Below are 18,020 nucleotides of genomic sequence, written 5' to 3'. Positions count from 1 at the left end.
CAAAAATAACATGTTTAGGGTAGCATAAACTATTTGCTGAGCAAAAAATGAGTACTTTTCACTAATGGAGAAAAGGAAAGGAGAAGTAGCAGTAGTTAAAACTTGAATAAATCTTAATCTGGTTGTATAGAAGCCCTCCACAAATCTGGAAATGTTTGAATTCTTAAATACTTGGGATCACTTGGTACTAAAGTCACTTGTGTGCATCCAGCCCCTTCTTAGGACTGGCTAATTTCCTTTATGTGAATGATAGCTTAACTCTGTGACAGAAGATAACTGCTCCTCTGCACTGGGGAGAGATACAATGGTTAGACGACATTAATATGTCAGGAGTACCATATGTTCCTCTTCTTTCTGGCATACTATCTTCCTGCTTAAAATACGTAAATGAATCAAGAAACATGCCTTTAATTTATCCAGATGTGATAAAGTATGCTATATATATATACATATATATATATATATATATATATATTCCTCCTCAAATGGTTCACTTAGTAAAACATTTGTCTGCAGGGGGTAAAAAATACTCTACATATTTGATTCCTGGGGTAATAATATAAAGAAAGAAAGTAACATGCTTCTCTGATCCTCTTTACTTTCCTGTGTGTAGAAATTAAAGGAAAATATCTTTTACTCCTCAGAGAAAAGAAAAATGGCACAAATCTCCATGGAATTTGATTAGTCTGTGTATTAGCCTTAGATAAAAAGAAAAAAATATCTCTATGGAATTTGATTATTCTGTGTATTAGCCTTAGATAAAAAGAAACAAACAAACAAACAAAAAAGAACGAAGTACTAAGCCATTAAAGTGTTTAGTGAATATGAAGCAATACTGAGATGGAAACTGGGATCCCCACTATGAACTTTTGTCTCAGGGGGAGTAGGTGAGGTGACAGTTTCTATTTTAATTTTTTTTCAGTATGAGTAGTGCAATGAATTAAATCTTAGATTCAGAAAATGTGAGGTAAAAAGCAGTGCTCCTAAAAGCAGCATGACATTTTAGGCCAGTTTTAGCATCACAAGACTCAGAGAGGGCCAAGAACTTATTGTCTGACTGAGGCAGATGCGAGGCCACAGTTGCCCAGAGCTGCATGAGTTACATGTGTGCCTCTGTAGCATTTAATGTGACTTCCATTCTCATTTCAAAGAGTTTCCACCGTAGAGTATAATGGAGGAGCTGTGAAGCTATTAATAGACAGAGTTCCCCATCTGAGGTAAGATACTCCTGCTGCTCAATAGGTTTCAGCTATGCACTCTAAAGAATAATTAGTCAGCACAGAAAGTGACTGAAAGATTTACTGGTTCTGCCTTTTATAGACCTGCAAGGGAAAAACAGATATTCAGACAATGTATTTGTGAAAAAAATACTTGGAAGGAATATCTGCTGTGTAGTTTACATAATGCTATTATCAAGTCAAGGCTGGGTAAAACCTCGCTCAATGTAAGAGGTGGCTAAGAGAGGTTTTGAGGATGCAGTAGTCTAATCACATAATAATATTATTTAAATTTAACATGGAATATTATCAGAGGAAGGGTCATATACATCCACTGACATGTCTGTGGCAGTTCTGAAAGTATCTGTTATAAAGTCTGTGGACAAAATGGAAGTGTAATGATAGCACTGAAATTATACTTAGTCCAAATAAAGTAATACCATTAGTGCAGGCAGGTCTGTGGAATGTTAGGAAGGGGGTGGGTTTTCTGCATTTTTCAAAGGATTTTCTTTTAATTTTGGGAGGAAAGGGAAAGAGAATTTAAGTTTTTGTTATTTCAGTCAAAGTCCTTTCTAAAGAGCTCTTTATGAACTAGAATTGGCTTGTTAAAGTAGAAATAAAATCTGATAAGAAATTGTGTAGATGATCACACATACAGCTATGGCTCATGTATATGAAATCCATATGGCTCAATATAATACTATGTAATAAATTTCTGCCCATCAAATCCTCTTATCTTTGCCACTATGCAAACATTATATGTATTGAAATTCCCATAGAAGTGTGATAGCAGATTCTACTAAAAGATGCTGAAAAGAAATTCACATTTTCCTATGTTATTATATTCATCTGGAGATATGTAGGAACTTCATTTTATAAAATTTGAAGCTCTGTAAAAATGGGAACCTGGGAAGAAAAAAACAGAATTACTTCTATGTCCTTTTGGACATCAGGGTAATTTATCTGCTAGCAGTTGCTGACCAGTGATATAATCCAGTAATCCTTACTGGATTATATCTTTTTCCTTATGTTTGTCTCACTTCAGTTAATTTTTTGCCTTGCCCTTGCTTTTCAAAATGTTTCTGGTATTCTTTACAGTGGAAATAAGTCCCTTTTTGCTACTTGAGGGTAAATGCCAACCTCTTTCATGGCTATTTGTGGAATTTATGCATCCACAGTTCCACCGGTGGTGCTTAACAGCGATTTCTTATGTATGCACAGCTGATCTGATCTAAAGCTCAGAGAACCTACTGGTGATTTATTCATATACTTCATCAGGCTTTCGATCATAACTTACAGCTGTGGCCTTTATGAGATATATTATTCTTCTAGATAGGCTAGTACTGACAAAAGTTGTTTTTGTAGATGATAACAACATAATAATGCACGTGTTTGGTAAGAGGAACAAGTGCCCCTGTGGTATACCACCACAGGACTTTTTATGGAACTGAACAGAGTGCTCATTACCATTTAGTGGTCCGGGAGGAGGGAAGAAAGGGCAGAAAGAGAGGAAAGAAAGGAAGAAGGAAGAAGGAAGGGGGTGGGGGGGAGTGGAGTGGGGGAAGAGTTTTGGTTTTGGAGAAAGCTGAGATATATGGATAGATCTGTTGATCTGTTGAGAAGATGAGAAGGAGAAAATAACATGCACTCTTAAAAGTCATTGTTGCATTTTGTTTCTATACGGAGTGCCTGCTTCTGACACCCATGATAATTTCTAAAATACAGAAGAGCTTACCTCATAATAATGAGTGAAAAGCAAAGACTGTCATAGTGCAATTCATTAGACTTAGATGGTGATCTTTACTTTGGTAAACAAGATGTTTCCTCTTGTTTGAGGTGGGTTTTATTGTGCTCATCTCCTGGGACTACATCAACTCTCACTGATCAGATAGATGCTGAATGCTACACTTGAAATAGGTTGCTGCTTCCTTTTACTTTGCTCAAACTGATAGTCCTTTAAATCGCATCTTTTATTTCTGTTTAAATCTCATGCAAGCTTTGAGTCCACACAATTTTTCTCATATGCAGCCTTTATGTTTCTAATAGAATGGTACTTGAACGATATGGGACAGAAGCTTATGCCGTAAGCTTCATTTATGCCTGTGTTCACCAACGAAAATACAGTATACATCCACTACTATGCAGTAGCTCTAAGTTGGGGAGTAAGCTTTCTTTTAGGAAGTACAGCTGAACTGGGATGGGGCTGTACCATATTGGAAAGCTGTTGCTTTTATTTTGCAAATCAGGGGTGGCTTTAGACAACAAAGCCTGCAATCCTCCCATTTTATTTGTTCTTCCTTGCTAGCAGTGTACCAAACAGCTAAAAACCACCTGTGGAGTCCTCTGCCTGTGAAAGATTGTACAAGCCTTTGACATTTCCATGACACAAAATTGACGGCTAATTTTCTGATATCTAGCATGAAAAAAAATACAGCTACACTCTCAGGCCCTTGTTCACATGGATGACTTCAACCACCCTGACATCTGGTGGACGGACAGCATGGCTCGGCACAAGCAATCCAAGAGGTTCCTTGATTGTGTGGAAGACAGCTTCCTTCTGCAAGTAATAGAAGAGCCGACAAGGAGAGGTGCCATGCTTGACCTTGTGCTCACCAACAGGGAAGGGCTGGTTGGAAATGTGATGTTCCAGGGCAGCCTTGGATGCAGTGATCACGAGATGGTCAAATCTGAGATCCTCAGGACAGTGAGAAGAGCATGCAGCAAACTCACTGCCCTGGACTTCAAAAGAGCAGACTTTGCCCTCTTCAGGAACCTGCTTAGTAAGGTTCCATGGGATATAGCCCTAGAGGGTAGGGGGGCCCAAGACTCCTGGTTGATATTCAAGGATCACCTGCTACAAGCTAAGGAGTGTTGCATCCCAACTAGAAGGAAGTGCAGCAGGAGGGCCAGGAGACCTGCTTGAATGGATAAGGAGCTGCTGAGGAAAATTAAAATAAAAAAGAGGCTTATAAAAGGTGGAAGCAAGACAGGTGGCCTGGGAAGAATACAGGGATGTTGTCTGGGAAGCTAGGGACCAAGTTAGGAAAGCTAAGGCCCAGTTAGAATTAAACTTGGCTAGGGATACTAAGGATAACAGGAAGGGATTCTACAGGTACATTGTGAATAAAAGACAGGCTAGGAACAATGTAGGCCCCATCAGGAAACTATCAGGAGAACTGGCTACACAGGATTTGGAGATGGCTGAGGTTCTTAATGACTTCTTTGCCTCGGTCTTCACTGGCAAAGGCTCTGACCACACCACCCAAGACTTGGCACGCAGACGCAGGGACAGTGAGAATGAAGACCTTGGGCCCACTGTAGGAGAGGAAATGGTTCGAGACCATCTTAAAAATCTGAATGTGCACAAGTTCATGGGTCCTGATGAAATCCATCCGTGCGGCCTGAAGGAGCTGGCAAATTAAGTTGCTAAGCCGCTGGTCATCATATTTGAAAAATCATGGCAGTCAGGTGAAGTTCCTGATGACTGGAAAAAGGGAAATATAACCCCCATTTTCAAGAAGGGGGAAAATGGGTGACCCAGGGAATTACAGACCAGTCAGTCTCATTTCCGTGCCTGGCAAAATCTTGGAGCAGATTCTCCTGGAAGGCATACTAAGGCACATGAAAAACAAGGAGGTGCTTGGTGACAGCCAGCATGGCTTCACTAAGGGAAAATCCTGCCTGACCAAATTGGTGGCCTTCTACGATGGGGCTACAGAACTGATGGACAGCAGTAGAGCAGTTGATGTCATCTACCTGGAATTGTGTAAAGCGTTCAACATTGTCCCACATGACATCCTTCTCCCTAAACTGGAGAGACACCAATTTGATAGGTGCACCACTCGGTGGATAAAGAACTGGCTGGATGGCCACACACAAAGAGTTGTGATCAATGGCTCAACTTCCAGCTGGAGACCAGTACTGAGTGTTGTCCCTCAGGGATCGGTGTTGGGACCTGTCTTGTTTAACATCTTCGTGGCTGACATTGACAGTGGGATTGAATGCGCCCTTGGCAAGCTTGCTGATGACACCAAGCTGTGTGGTTTGGTTGATACGCTGGAGGGAAGGAATGCCATCCAGAGGGACCTCGACACACTTGTGAGGTGGGCTAATGCCAACCTCATGAAGTTTACCCATGCCAAGTATGAGGTCCTACACGTGGGTCGGAGCAATCCCAGACACTGCTACAGGTTGGGTAGATAAGAGATTGAGAGCAGCCCTGCAGAGACGGACCTGGGGATGTTGGTCAATGAGAAAAGGAACATGAGACTGCTTCAGTGTGTGCTCACAGCCCAGAAAGGCAACCGTATCCTGGGCTGCATCAAAAGGAGTGTGACCAGCAGGTCGAAGGAGGTGATCCTGCCCCTCTACTCTGCTCTTGTGAGACCTCACTTGGAGTATTGTGTGCAGTTCTGGTGTTCTCAACAGAAAAGGAGATGAAACTGTTGGAACAAGTCCAGAGGAGGGCCACAAGGATTATCAGGGGGCTGGAGCACCTCCCGAATGAAGATCGGCTGAGAAAGTTGTTGCTGTTCAGCCTAGAGAAGAGAAGGCTGCGTGGAGACCTCGTAGCAGCCTTCCAGTATCTGAAGGGGGCCTATAGGGATGCGGGGGATGGACTCTTCATTAGGAACTGTAGGGATAGGACAGGGAGTAACGGGTTAAAACTCAAACAGGGGAAGTTTAGATTGGATATAAGGAAGAAATCCTTTCCTGTGGGGGTGGTGCAGCACTGGAATAGGTTGCCCTGGGAGGTTGTGAATGCTTCATCCCTGGCAGTGTTAAAGGCCAGGTTGGACAAAGCCTTGGGTGGCGTGGTTTAGTTTGAGGTGTCCCTGCCCATGGCAGGGAGGTTGGAACTAGAAGATCTTAAGGTCCTTTCCGACCTCAACTATTCTATGATACTATGATTCTATGATATATGAAATGAAGGAATAGGTCATGCTCCTTATCACTGACCAAAAGGCATTGTCTATTTCTTACCCTAAAAGTGAGTGAGCTCCATGAATTCCCATTGTTTTCAGCTCTGGTTATCTGCGATATTGGAATGATCTGTGTCACTCAGCAGCGGTGTATTTAGTTCCATTATCTTAAGTATTACTGGAGGTTAAGGAAATCATTGTTACAACCTGAATTCCTCGGAGCAAGGTTTGGAAGTATTCAGGGCTTCAGAAATTGTTAAAGATGAAAGAAAAGCAGGGGGAAGAATATGTTTCTTTTACATTGGACATTTTCCGATTTGGCCCTGTACCAAATTTCCTTCCTTAATACTTTCTTGAAAAATATAGCTCAGATCTTAACGCTACATTGATTATAAAAAATTACATGGCAAGTTTTCATTATATATTGCTACATGATTATCTAGCAGCAGTTATATGCAAATTTAGGAGCAGTGGGATGAGAATAATAGAAAAGAGGTATTTTGAAAGGCTGACTGAGTCTCTTCCATAATCCTTCCCCTAGTCTAAACAGCTATCTCATTGAGTGCACTGCAAATGAAGCATCAATGATAATCTGTTTTTCTCTAGCATAGAAGTGTTTGATTATATATTTTCTAAGTACCTGCAATGGCCAGATTTATCAGAGAATGAAAGAAAGAGAAGAGGAATAGCAAACTGCTGATACACTGAAAGAAAGCTGTCCGTTGGTATTTATCCTCCTACACATTTGTCTCAGTAATTCACTTATTCCAACTATGAATCATCAGACTGACTTCCAGGAAGAAAAATCACCAGACAGACACTGCATTAATAATACTGATTGCAGTTTTCCATTGTATCTCAACAACTGTGCTGTGAGGTGTCCCTGCTCATGGCAGGGGGGTTGGAACTAGATGATCTTAAGGTGCTTTCCAACCCTAACTATTCTTTGATTCTATGAGTCTATGATTCTGTCTGATGGGGTGTTTTTCTGTGGGGATAAGGTAAAAAAAAAAAATAAAGCTGAAGTATTCTACTCAGTAATATGCAAAATTTAAACCTTCCTTTTTTTTTTTTTTTTTTGATAACCAAAATGTTTCCCTAGAATGCAGTGCCTTATGTCGTGTTTTTTGTAAAATATGGTATGGTAACATTCACAGGATTAGCATTGGCTAATTGGTTAATTGGCTTCTCTCTTTGTGCCAGTGGCACACTCACCCAGAGAGTGAATTGAAATACTTCTTCTGCCTTGGAAGATTAGAGACTGCATAGTGCAACTATTGCTAATAAGCAAAATGCCATAGCTATTAATGGTATGAAGTATTTTGAAGTTTGTTGATCTCCGTCTCCTCTGTTCATCCAGTTTGGATGCACTGTCTAAATAGTGAAGCAGAAATAAAGGGGAGGGGGAAGAATAACTACAGTTTGATATTCAGAGCAGTATTGATTGGGTATCTAAATTTAATCTTTATCCCACTACAAGTACCCACATCTTTTCATGGCCTTATTTCTGATTTCTCATATGTGAGATAAATTGTGTTCACTCTGCAAAAGCCCCCTTCAAATCATTTAGCACTTCAAAGTGGTTAGTAACATTTGATAAGGCAAATCCATTATTAGCAGCCCACACAGAAGGGATATCCTTCATCCTCTGTATGTGTCCAATCTCTATGTATAAAACTAAATATATAATTGTGAAAGCAAAAGCTGGTGAAAATCCCCCTCCTAATAAGATGCTGGGAGGACCACAGCCCACTCAGTTTCACAGCTTGTCTTCATCTGCACTCAGCCTTCCTGCTTGAAAAGGATACTGACACACAGAGTTGTCTGACATACTTTTTTTTTTCAAGTATTTTTACAAAATACAGAAGTACAGTAAGACCTCGTGGGCCAGGTCTTCCAAAGACAGCAGCAGAGGGCCAAGAGGATGATCAGAGGGCTGGAGCACCTCCTGTATGAAGACAGGCTGAGGAAGTTGGGGCTGTTCAGCCTGGAGAAGAGAAGGCTGCGTGAAGACCTCATAGCAGCCTTCCAGTATCTGAAGGGGGCCTATAGGGATGCTGGGGAGGGACTCTTCATTAGGGACTGTAGTGATAGGACAAGGGGTAACAGGTTCAGACTTAAACAGGGGAAGTTTAGATTGGATATAAGGAAGAAGTTCTTTACTGTAAGGGTGGTGAGGCACTGGAATGGGTTGCCCAAGGAGATTGTGAATGCTCCATCCCTGAGTGGTCAAGGCCAGGCTGGGCAGGGCCTTGAGCAACCTTGTCTAGTGTGAGGTGCTGGGACTAGATGATGTTAAGGTCCTTTCCAACCCAAACTATTCTATAATTTTACTATTCTATATAACTGGAGGCCAAAAGGAGAAATAGATACTTGTTGCAGGGATGGTCATTGCGACTAAGGATGAGGAGCAGATTTAGGTATGAGCATTTCCTAGATAGAAAGGGTAGGAGAGTTTTCTTTGGATATGCTACCCTGGCCAAGAGTGGTAAAGGTTATGGTATAGGCAGTCTTCCATTAACTTATAATCTTTTGTTGAGGTTCATTTTCATTCATTGTGAATTGTCAGTTATATCTTCTACACTGACAGCTTTGACAAACATTGCTTCCTTAGTGCACTCTTGAAGATATATCATGCACATTTTTATTCTTCTCTTATTTCCAAAACACATTTTGGGGGAATTCATTTTCAAAGCTCAGTTGCAACAATATTTTTCAAAATGGCTGGCATGGTTTTGATTTATGATTTCCATCGTAACACCTACAGTAAAGCAATCTGCTCTTGTTCAAAAACATTTGGTTCTTTCACTCGTGCTTTGGCTTTCTGCAAGTCATGTAAACTGCAGCAGTTTCACCAGCTGCTGTCTACACTGGATGCATTTATGTTAACAGTTTAGTTCAGACTGGGAGTGGACTTCAGAAGCAGATATCCTGGCTGCACCCCACTTGCAAGCTTTGGTCCACAAGGTAGAGTTGTGTCAGAGCATGACATAAGTTCATCTCAACTAATACTAAACAGGAGATGTGCGTCAGGGACTTATCTAATACACTTAAGAAGCCGATGGTTGTTCTGCCCATGGGACCAGAGGTAGGCTGAGGTAAAAATCTTCTGAAAGACATATGGTAGGGACATCTGGTCCTCACACTACAAATCTGCTCGTGTTGGTCTGCACTGCTTGCTAATGTAGGCACAACCAATATCTGCTCCAGAATTTGCAGAATTTATGCATAAGCATGTATTTTGATGCTCAAATATAATTTAGATCATCATGACTGAGCTCCAGTTCTTTCTGGAATTCCTGTGCTCCTGCACCCGCGTGGAGCCTGCCATTGATTTCCCGCACATCTAATTCCATTGCTTTGGATCAGTGCTACAACTACTCAGAGGTTATGCAAGTGTGATTTCCCTCTTGAAAGGCAAAATGTACACACATCTTGTTCCTCATTACTATGCTTAATATCATTTTTACCTTATACACTGTGTTTCTCAGTGCTGAGATCACTTGTACTTCTGCAACTGTAAGCAGTAATAGTGTGCTTTGCTTTTGTAGCTTTTTCAGCTACACCAGCTGCTGGACCACAATGAAGAAAACTGATTAAAAGTTGCCAAATACATATTCAGATTTGCCAGCAGGAGCATTGACTTGAGCATTCAGTTAATCTGTCATAGCTGGAGATCTTATCTCTTGTCCTCTGCAACTGTGAAATGCTTTTCATTTTTTCTTGGTTGATTTCAAGGTAACATTCATACAGATAGGATAGACATGTTAACTAGACTGTAGCTGAAACAGTATTTGCATCTTTTTCATACATAATATACATAGATCAGCTTCTTAACATGACTACTGGTGTGTGTATGGCAATATGTAATTACATGCAAATCACTGTTCTAAAACTTTCTTTGGAATATAAAGATTCATAAATGCTGTAAGAATTTAGTAAGTTGTAAACAATAAAGTTCTTTATGAAAGGAGAGACTTTTTATTATAATCACTTGTTTGAATTGCCTTTGTTTCTACACAGTAAAAAGGCAGAACATTTTCAAATCTTTTTAGGAAGCTCACCTCATAGGTGTGAGGCCTCCCTGGGGGATAGGAACCATAGACTCATACAGTGGTTTGGATTGGAAAGGACCTTAAAGATCACCTAGTTCGAAACCCCTGAAATGGGCAGTGGCAACTTCCACTAGACGAGGTTGCTCAAAGCCGCATCCAACCTGGCCTTGAATACTGCCAGGGATGGGACTTCCTTGGAAAGGAAACAATGTTGCTTATCATGCCTTCTAATTTCTTTGATTTCTTTGTGGCAATACTTAGGAAAAGCTTCACATCCAGAATGAAAGAGCAAACTTTGGTTTTTTTTTGTCTTTCGGGCCACAGCATCACCATAGTGTCTACAGCCAGCATCCTATGTAAGTCCACATGCCCTGGTTCCGAATGTTGTAACAGATTACAGTGTTGGCATGACACTGTCTTCTGGGATGAGCTAAGATTACTGTTGTTATCATTAGCTTCATGATAGTAATTTGTTCTATTACACACTGAGGCAAACTGAAGAATTTACATTCTGCATGACAAAACCACAAAATATGAAACTGAAAGTTGGAAGGAGAAGGTGGAATATTAGCCACTCTTTTCTTATGAAAAGCATAGTAGAAATCAGAATAGTGCATTATATTCACAGGTGAGATAAACTGTAACTGACAGCTGATGTCCAGGACAAGCATGGCTTTAGAAGGAGCTGGAAGCGTACCCCATGTGCCATTCCCAGGGGACCAGTTGCTCTTTACAGGTCTCTAACCCTCACTGCAGGACAGCCAGATTCATAACCCTGTGATGTAAATTTATTTTGGTTTGCTTGTCCCTAGCAGTTTCTCCTGTTGCTCTTTGCAAGAAGTAAATTGGTTTAGACATTGGTTTATAAGTAGTATACATACATTTTTTATGTAGTAATTCTGATGCAGCAAACTGATACTGGTAACTTGCCGGACTTCATACCTGTTGAATAATTTAACTCAGGTTTGTTTCTCAGTAGATAGCTATCCAGATAACCGTCTTGTATTTCTCTCTATTGTCATGGTTACAAGACTGGCTGTATCTCTTCTCACCTCTCTTCAGTTTTCAGTGCAATATGAGGGCTGTCCTTGCCTACGGTACAATATAGCAAAACTTCCACTGACAGGCTTGGATACAGCACAGTGGCCTGTAAATGAGCACTGGCTCATTTCAACATGCCTAATTGAATTAAAATGTGCATAGGATGAACCACTGTAAGCTCTGAACTGCCAGTAAGTGAGAAGCTAGCTGAAGCAATTACATTTTCTTAGGTCTGTGCAGTTAACTCTTGGTTTTAATTAGCTTTTTAAAACGTTACCAGAATTCCCTACCAGGAAAAAATATTTATATGTATGCAAACACATAAATATACACAAAGTGCTGTAGTATTTATATTATTATATTATATAAACAAAAGTTTCTCATAGCAGCTGCTAGCTCCTCACACTGATCTTTAGAATGCTTGAGCATTTCTTATGGAAAATAATCAGATCTTTGGTGATGAATATGCAGTCTGTGTCCATGTTGTCTACGTATGAATTGTCCACAGTGAAATGGTCATGGAGGCTCTGGGCTCTGAAGAAGGTGCAGGACTTCCTGGCTGCTCTTGCCCGGTGGCTGCAGAGTCATGGCTGGAGTGCATGGGCAAAACTGGACCGTAAACTTCTGTAGGTGTTCCTGCTCCGGCAGGGGGATTGGACTAGATGGTCTTTTGAGGTCCCTTACTAGCATACTGTGATACTGTGATACAACCAGGCTCTCCTACCACAGCATCAGTGACTTTTTTCTTTTTTCAGGATAGAGTCATTTCACTTTTTCCCCCTGTGTAAGGATTTTAAAAAAGATCTTACTGCTTTTATTTATTCAAAAATTATATTGGATGGCTGACCTCATTGGTCAGAATTAACGTTAATGGCATTCATATGATTGAAAGAGTTATTTGGAAATGAGGGTTTTGCAGTAATTCCCAAGTTTCCTTGAATGCCAGCTGCTTTTATCTGAAAGCTTCCCTTTCCCTATTTTTTTTTATATTATTTCTGTATGTTGTGTGTGAGGAGGGTTTTGTTGTTTTCTGCTTTCCCTAAAAATTCATAAGCATGTATGTATGATTTCTAAAATGGTCAAAAAGTGACTTAACTACTGAAGGTAGTATGCAGTGCTAGGTGTGCTTATTGCTTCAGATGAGGCCCAAAAGAAAGGCAGGTACTCTGATTACAGATTTCAAACAGTATTTAGACTGTCCCACACTAAAAATTGTGTGGATACTAGTTTAGGTTTTAAGTGTATTTACCCCAAATGTTTTGTTTTTTAGGAACTTTGAACCAAAAGAACTGGGGAAAGAAATATTCAGCCTGTAATGGTGCCAAACAGTCTCCTATTAATATAGATGAAGATCTTACCCAAGTAAATGTGAATCTGAAGAAACTTAAATTCCATGGATGGGAAAAGGAAACTTTGGAAGATACTTTCATTCGCAACACTGGCAAAACAGGTAAAATGTCAGATTCCGTGGAGTTAAATGAGGTCAGAAAAGTGGTGTAGGATAGACAATCAACCAAGAACTTTTAATTAAACGTTTTTATTTCGCATTCCCTTACGTGGTGCATTCTGAATTTGTCCATAAAACTAAAAAAAAAAAACAAAACAAACCACAACAGGTGATGACAATAGCCAAGCATAATAGAGAAATCACACAAATAATTATGTGCACAGACAGAGCCAAAGCAATCACATCATTACTGTTCTCCCATCACAGGCACTGCATTGAAGCTAAACATTAATTTAGCATTTGCTTCGAAATAATGATAATGGTTACTACACTCCTAGAATCTGTGACAAGTATACAAAAATGATTTTTTAAAAGTATGAATAAATTGTCTGCTCATCTGGAAGCACTTAATGGATGAGTTGTGCTTTCAAAAAACTCAGGATGGAATTCATATAACCTACACATAAACACCTATGAAGTAGACACTTCTGTCTCAATTACTCACTTAGACTTCTTCTTAAGTCAAAGAAAAGAAATAAGTACTTTTATGGTCCCAATTTGTCTTACCTATCTTAGAAATGTATTTTAGAAAGAAGTGATTTATACTTACAAGTGCTTATTTCTCCCAGCCATAAACCAAATTTATGGTGGCATTTACATCATTAGACAAAATTTTTTGCAACCACTTATAAATCTAGGATATCAGTAACTAAAAGCTACTTGTTGAAAGTATTATTTCTTGTTTTGGGCATGAGTATGGAGGAAGGAATCCCTTAACAACTGTCTTTGACCTTCTACCAGTTCCAGTGGAAGCACTAGACCAGCTATTTTGTTTTATTTTATATTGGTTTGTTTTCATCTTATTTTAGTGTCATTATTCCTGAGTTTTGTTCTTGACCCCGTTACGCACTTCCTACATACCACTCCACAAATCACTTACTTCCCTCTTGCCCTACCAGCTGAGATAGATAAGTAGTGCATGTGTCTTTTCAAGAGATCCCTGAGGAAGCAGATTTTAAAGTCCATAAAAGTGAACCGAGCTCTTCCTCACCTATGGAAATTCAGGTATTGTAAGAGGAACTGCTAAGCTCTGCAGTTAAAATTGTCTTCAAGGTTTTGAGGAAAGGAGTATAATGAAACTGAACTCCATTAGTGATGCTTTAGCAAGAGGTCAAACAATCCACTATCACTGGAAACTCAAATGTGGGGCTTTGGTCTATTCCGCCCTGCTCATTCCCTCCAGAAGACAAGCACTCCCAGCTACAGCATGTGTCCATCTATCTCCTTCTGAATACCTGTCATCACCTTCTTCCATGGGAGATTGTTCCACAGCTAAGGGTTATCAAAGACAGGACAGTCTTTCTAGGAACTAACTACAATTTTATTTTCCTGTGTTGCCACATCATTTGTGTCTAGAATTATGATTTTTGTTAAAAAACGAAAGCTTTTGTTAAAAAAAAAAGCTGCTTTCAGGAAGCTGTGTATTTCAGGGATGTGTTTTCTTTGACAGCTTGGTGGATAAGCCTTTTCTCTGAGTTTTTTAGTGTAGTTCTGTGGCTAGTTTCAGTGAACAAGAGATCAGTATAATGGTGCACTATATTAGATGACTATTCTGAGAATTGCAACATGAAATGAAATGTATTTCTCCATGCTAATAGTGAATTGCTACACTTTTTACTTAGTTTAAATAACCAATTTTCTGACAAATCACTTATGAAATACAGGGAAATAAGTCTATCTTATTTACCTTTTAGCACCTAACACTAAAATATGAGTCATAGATGCCTTGGCTGGCTTTTATATTTACACTTCTTTTTTTCTCTCTCTCTCTCTCTCTTTGTTCAGTGGAAATTAACCTGACAAATGATTACTATGTAAGTGGAGGTGGATTAGACACTGTGTTCAAAGCAAGCAAGATCACTTTTCACTGGGGAAAATGCAACGTGTCATCAGATGGATCAGAACATAGTTTAGAAGGACAGAGATTTCCTCTTGAGGTAAAGTACAGAACAGAGTTTGATGATTTTGAAGATTTGCATTCTGCTAAAAGTAACACTGTTTATGAAATAGCTTTGTTTGTCACTTGATAATGTCTATTTGCAAATATAATCATTCACTTAAATCCAAATTAAAATTATTTAAATGATGCATTTTAGAAGAGCAGCATAAGGCGTTATTCTGTGGCATGTTGAGAATGTCTAAACTGTGTTTTCACACATGTTGTCTAAAATTACATTAGAATTTGGGTCTTCTAATCTAACAGTGTTCAAGCTCCCACTAACATTTAGGCTCCTACAAGTTTGACCCATCATATTCCACAGCAGTCAGTTGTTTAGATTATAAATGAACTTTTCAAAGCTGGGCCTTTGCTGATTGCCCATGGGAGCTGATGAACATTACCAGAACAAAGTGTGACCTGTATTGCTGGGCTGGAAATAACTGCTGCACACCAGGAGCCACCATGTGGGAGCATTAGCAGGCACCCAGACTTCTGTACCACTGAGCGGTTTGGCAGAACAGTTTGCAGCAGCATGGGAATGGAGTGGAGAAGGGGAGAAGCTCTCACTGAGATCCATGGGGGCACTCTGCAGACCAAACTTTCAGTCCTTAACATGATGTTGTGATCATTTTCCACTTAAAAATATATGGTTATGCTAGGTGATTTTGCTGCTCCTCACTCTGAGCCCTTTGGAATTCTGTGTCAGACCAGAGCAATAGAGCCTAGGTTGTCCATGGCTCCATGGAGAGCTGTGAGCCAGGAACTTTCCCTGGGCAGTGTCATTTGCTTTAGCTCATTACCCATTTAAAAATTCCCACTCATACTCCACCTGTCCTGCCAAGGCATCTAAGAGTATTCTCTTCCATCATCATCACACAAAAAAACTAGTAGGAGAGTAGGAGCAGGACACTCCCCCATTCATGTTGGTCACCTGGCACCGGAGGAGATTTCCTTACTGCATCTGAAGAGAGGAAGGGGTGCAAACCCAGTGCCCACAATAGCAGACAAATGGGGGTACAAAATACCTGATAGTTGTTTATGGCCAATGCTTCTCTACACTTACTGCAAGACATATTAGTAGAACATCTTGCCTAATTATTCATGTTTTACTGGTGATTCCGGTTTTACCACAAGATTCATCTCACCTCAGTTCTTTAGGTTAGATGTCCATTATCAGCAGGTTGTCTCAGTTTGCTATATTATCCATGGAGAGCATTGTGTCCTTGAAAGGATAACTAACTCCTGCATACTTAGTGGTTTTTCAGGAGAGGTTATTGTTAGACAGCTAACAGCAGATGAATTCCATTCTGTATCTTGAGATAACGCATGAGAGATAGATAAAATAGACACATGTTTGTAATTGAATTTATTGCTTGGACATTTTTTCTCAAAATGGGAATACAAATAACCACATTGAATACTCTTTATTACTTTTCCATACATAACATTTGAATATATTTGTATTTGCAGATGCAAATCTACTGCTATGATGCAGAACAGTTTACAAATTTTGAAGAGGCAGTTAAAGGAAATGGAAAGTTAAGAGCTTTATCGATTTTGTTTGAGGTAAACAAAATATGTCTTTGTGTAATTGAAAAAGCTTTGAAACATGGCACATGTTCAAACTGAATTTAACCAGTTCCAATGTCTGATCACTGACTTAGAAATTTGCATATATCTTTCTAATTTTTTCTTACAAAAAAACAATTGGGCAAAATACATTTGCTCTGCTTTAATTCATCTATAATTTTGGTGATAAACTGCAACTTTCAATTTATTTTTTTTCATGAAGCCTGTACTGTTAAAAACAATGCTTTTTTTTTTTTTTTTTAACAGATTGGTCTAGAAGATAATCTGGACTATAACCCAATCATTAACGGAGTAGATAGTGTTAGTCGTTTCGGTAAGTCTGCCTCCATGTTGTATTGATTACTGAATAAACTAAATCTTCTTTTAGTGTAAATTTATGAAACCTCTAAAGGCATTGGGGAGCATGGTTCTCTAGATCTCAGCTATGTCTATTTTGTTAGAAACAACAAAAGTCATATGGATAGACCAATCGCTAACCATGTGAAATTTAACGTAAGTAAGTGCCAGATTCTGCTCCCGGCACAGGGTAATCTTCATTACATGTGCAAACTGGAGGATGAGAGACTGGAGGGCAACCCCATGGAAAGAGACGTGGGGTTGATGGTAAGTTGAATATGAGTCATGTATCCTGGCAGCCAAAAGGGCCAGCTCTGTTCTGGGGTGTATCAAGCACTCCATAACCAGCTGCTCAAGGGAGGTGTCCCACTCTACACTGCACTCGTGTGGCCCTACCTTGATTACTGTGTGCAGTTTTGGTGCCTCAATATAAGAAAGACATCAAACTGTTAGAGTATGTCCAGAGGAGGGTGACCAAGGTGGTGGAAGGTCTTGACAAGCCTTAATGAAGAGCAGTTGAAGCCACTTGGTTTGTTCGGCTTGCAAAAGAGAAAGCTGAGGGAAGAACTCACAGCAGTTTACAGCTTCCCCAAGAGAGGCAATGGTGGGGGAGATGCCAATCTCCTCTCTTTGAGGCCCAGAGATATGACACAGGGAAATGTAATATAGCTGCGTCAGGGGAATTTCAGATTAGTCATTAGGAAAAGATTCTTCATTGAGAGGGTGGCCATTCAGAACAGGCTTCCAAGGGAAGTGGCATGGTACCGAGACTGTCAGAGTTCGAGGAGCATCTTAGTTAGGATAACACTCCTAGTCGTGTGGTTTACTTTAGGGTAGTCCTGCGAGGAGCTTATGGTCCTTATGGGTCCCTTCCAACACAAGATAGTCTGTGATTCTATGATCTATTCCCCAAGACCAAGAATTTGTAACAACAGAAGTATAAATTGTAGAATCATAGAATAGTTAGTGTTCGATAGGATCTTAAGATCATCAAGTTCCAACACCCCTGCCATGGGCAGGGACACCTCGCACTAAACCATATCACCCAAGGCTTCGTCCAACCTGGCCTTGAACAACACCAGGGATGGAGCATTCACAACTTCCCTGGGCAACTCATTCCAGTGCTTCACCACCCTAACAGGAAAGAATTTCTTCCTTATATCCAATCTAAACTTCACCTGTTTAAGTTTTAACCCATTACCCCTTGTCCTATCACTACAGTCCCTAATGATGAGTCCCTCCCCAGCATCCTTAAAGTCCCCCTTCAGATACTGGAAGGCTGCTATGAGGTCTCCACGCAGCCTTCTCTTCTCTAGGCTGAACAGCCCCAACTTTCTCAGCCTGTCTTGCATACGGGAGGTGCTCCAGTCCCCTGATCATCCTCGTGGCCCTCCTCTGGACTTGTTCCAACAG

The 18,020-nt window shown here is 40.1% G+C and overlaps 1 protein-coding gene across 7 annotated transcripts in view; it reads left to right on the top strand.

Moving 5' to 3' along the window:
* Window positions 1-18,020, top strand: part of PTPRZ1 (protein tyrosine phosphatase receptor type Z1) — a 141,922-nt gene that overhangs the window by 60,297 nt on the left and 63,605 nt on the right. For all 7 annotated transcript variants that reach the window (XM_061372981.1, XM_061372983.1, XM_061372984.1 and 4 more), the window contains exons 3-6: window positions 12,506-12,685; window positions 14,528-14,679; window positions 16,152-16,247; window positions 16,518-16,584. In XM_061372981.1, the coding sequence (XP_061228965.1) occupies window positions 12,506-12,685; window positions 14,528-14,679; window positions 16,152-16,247; window positions 16,518-16,584 (495 nt within the window). The remainder of the gene's footprint in view (window positions 1-12,505; window positions 12,686-14,527; window positions 14,680-16,151; window positions 16,248-16,517; window positions 16,585-18,020) is intronic.

This window comes from Neopsephotus bourkii, unplaced genomic scaffold (assembly GCF_033783945.1).
Source record: "Neopsephotus bourkii isolate Nb327-2 ecotype Australia unplaced genomic scaffold, CSIRO-AGI_Nbou_v1 NB_1624, whole genome shotgun sequence".
Lineage (NCBI taxonomy): Eukaryota > Metazoa > Chordata > Aves > Psittaciformes > Psittacidae > Neopsephotus > Neopsephotus bourkii.
The sequence above is the reverse complement of the archived record's forward strand: the minus strand, read 5'-3'. Positions and strand labels throughout refer to the sequence as shown.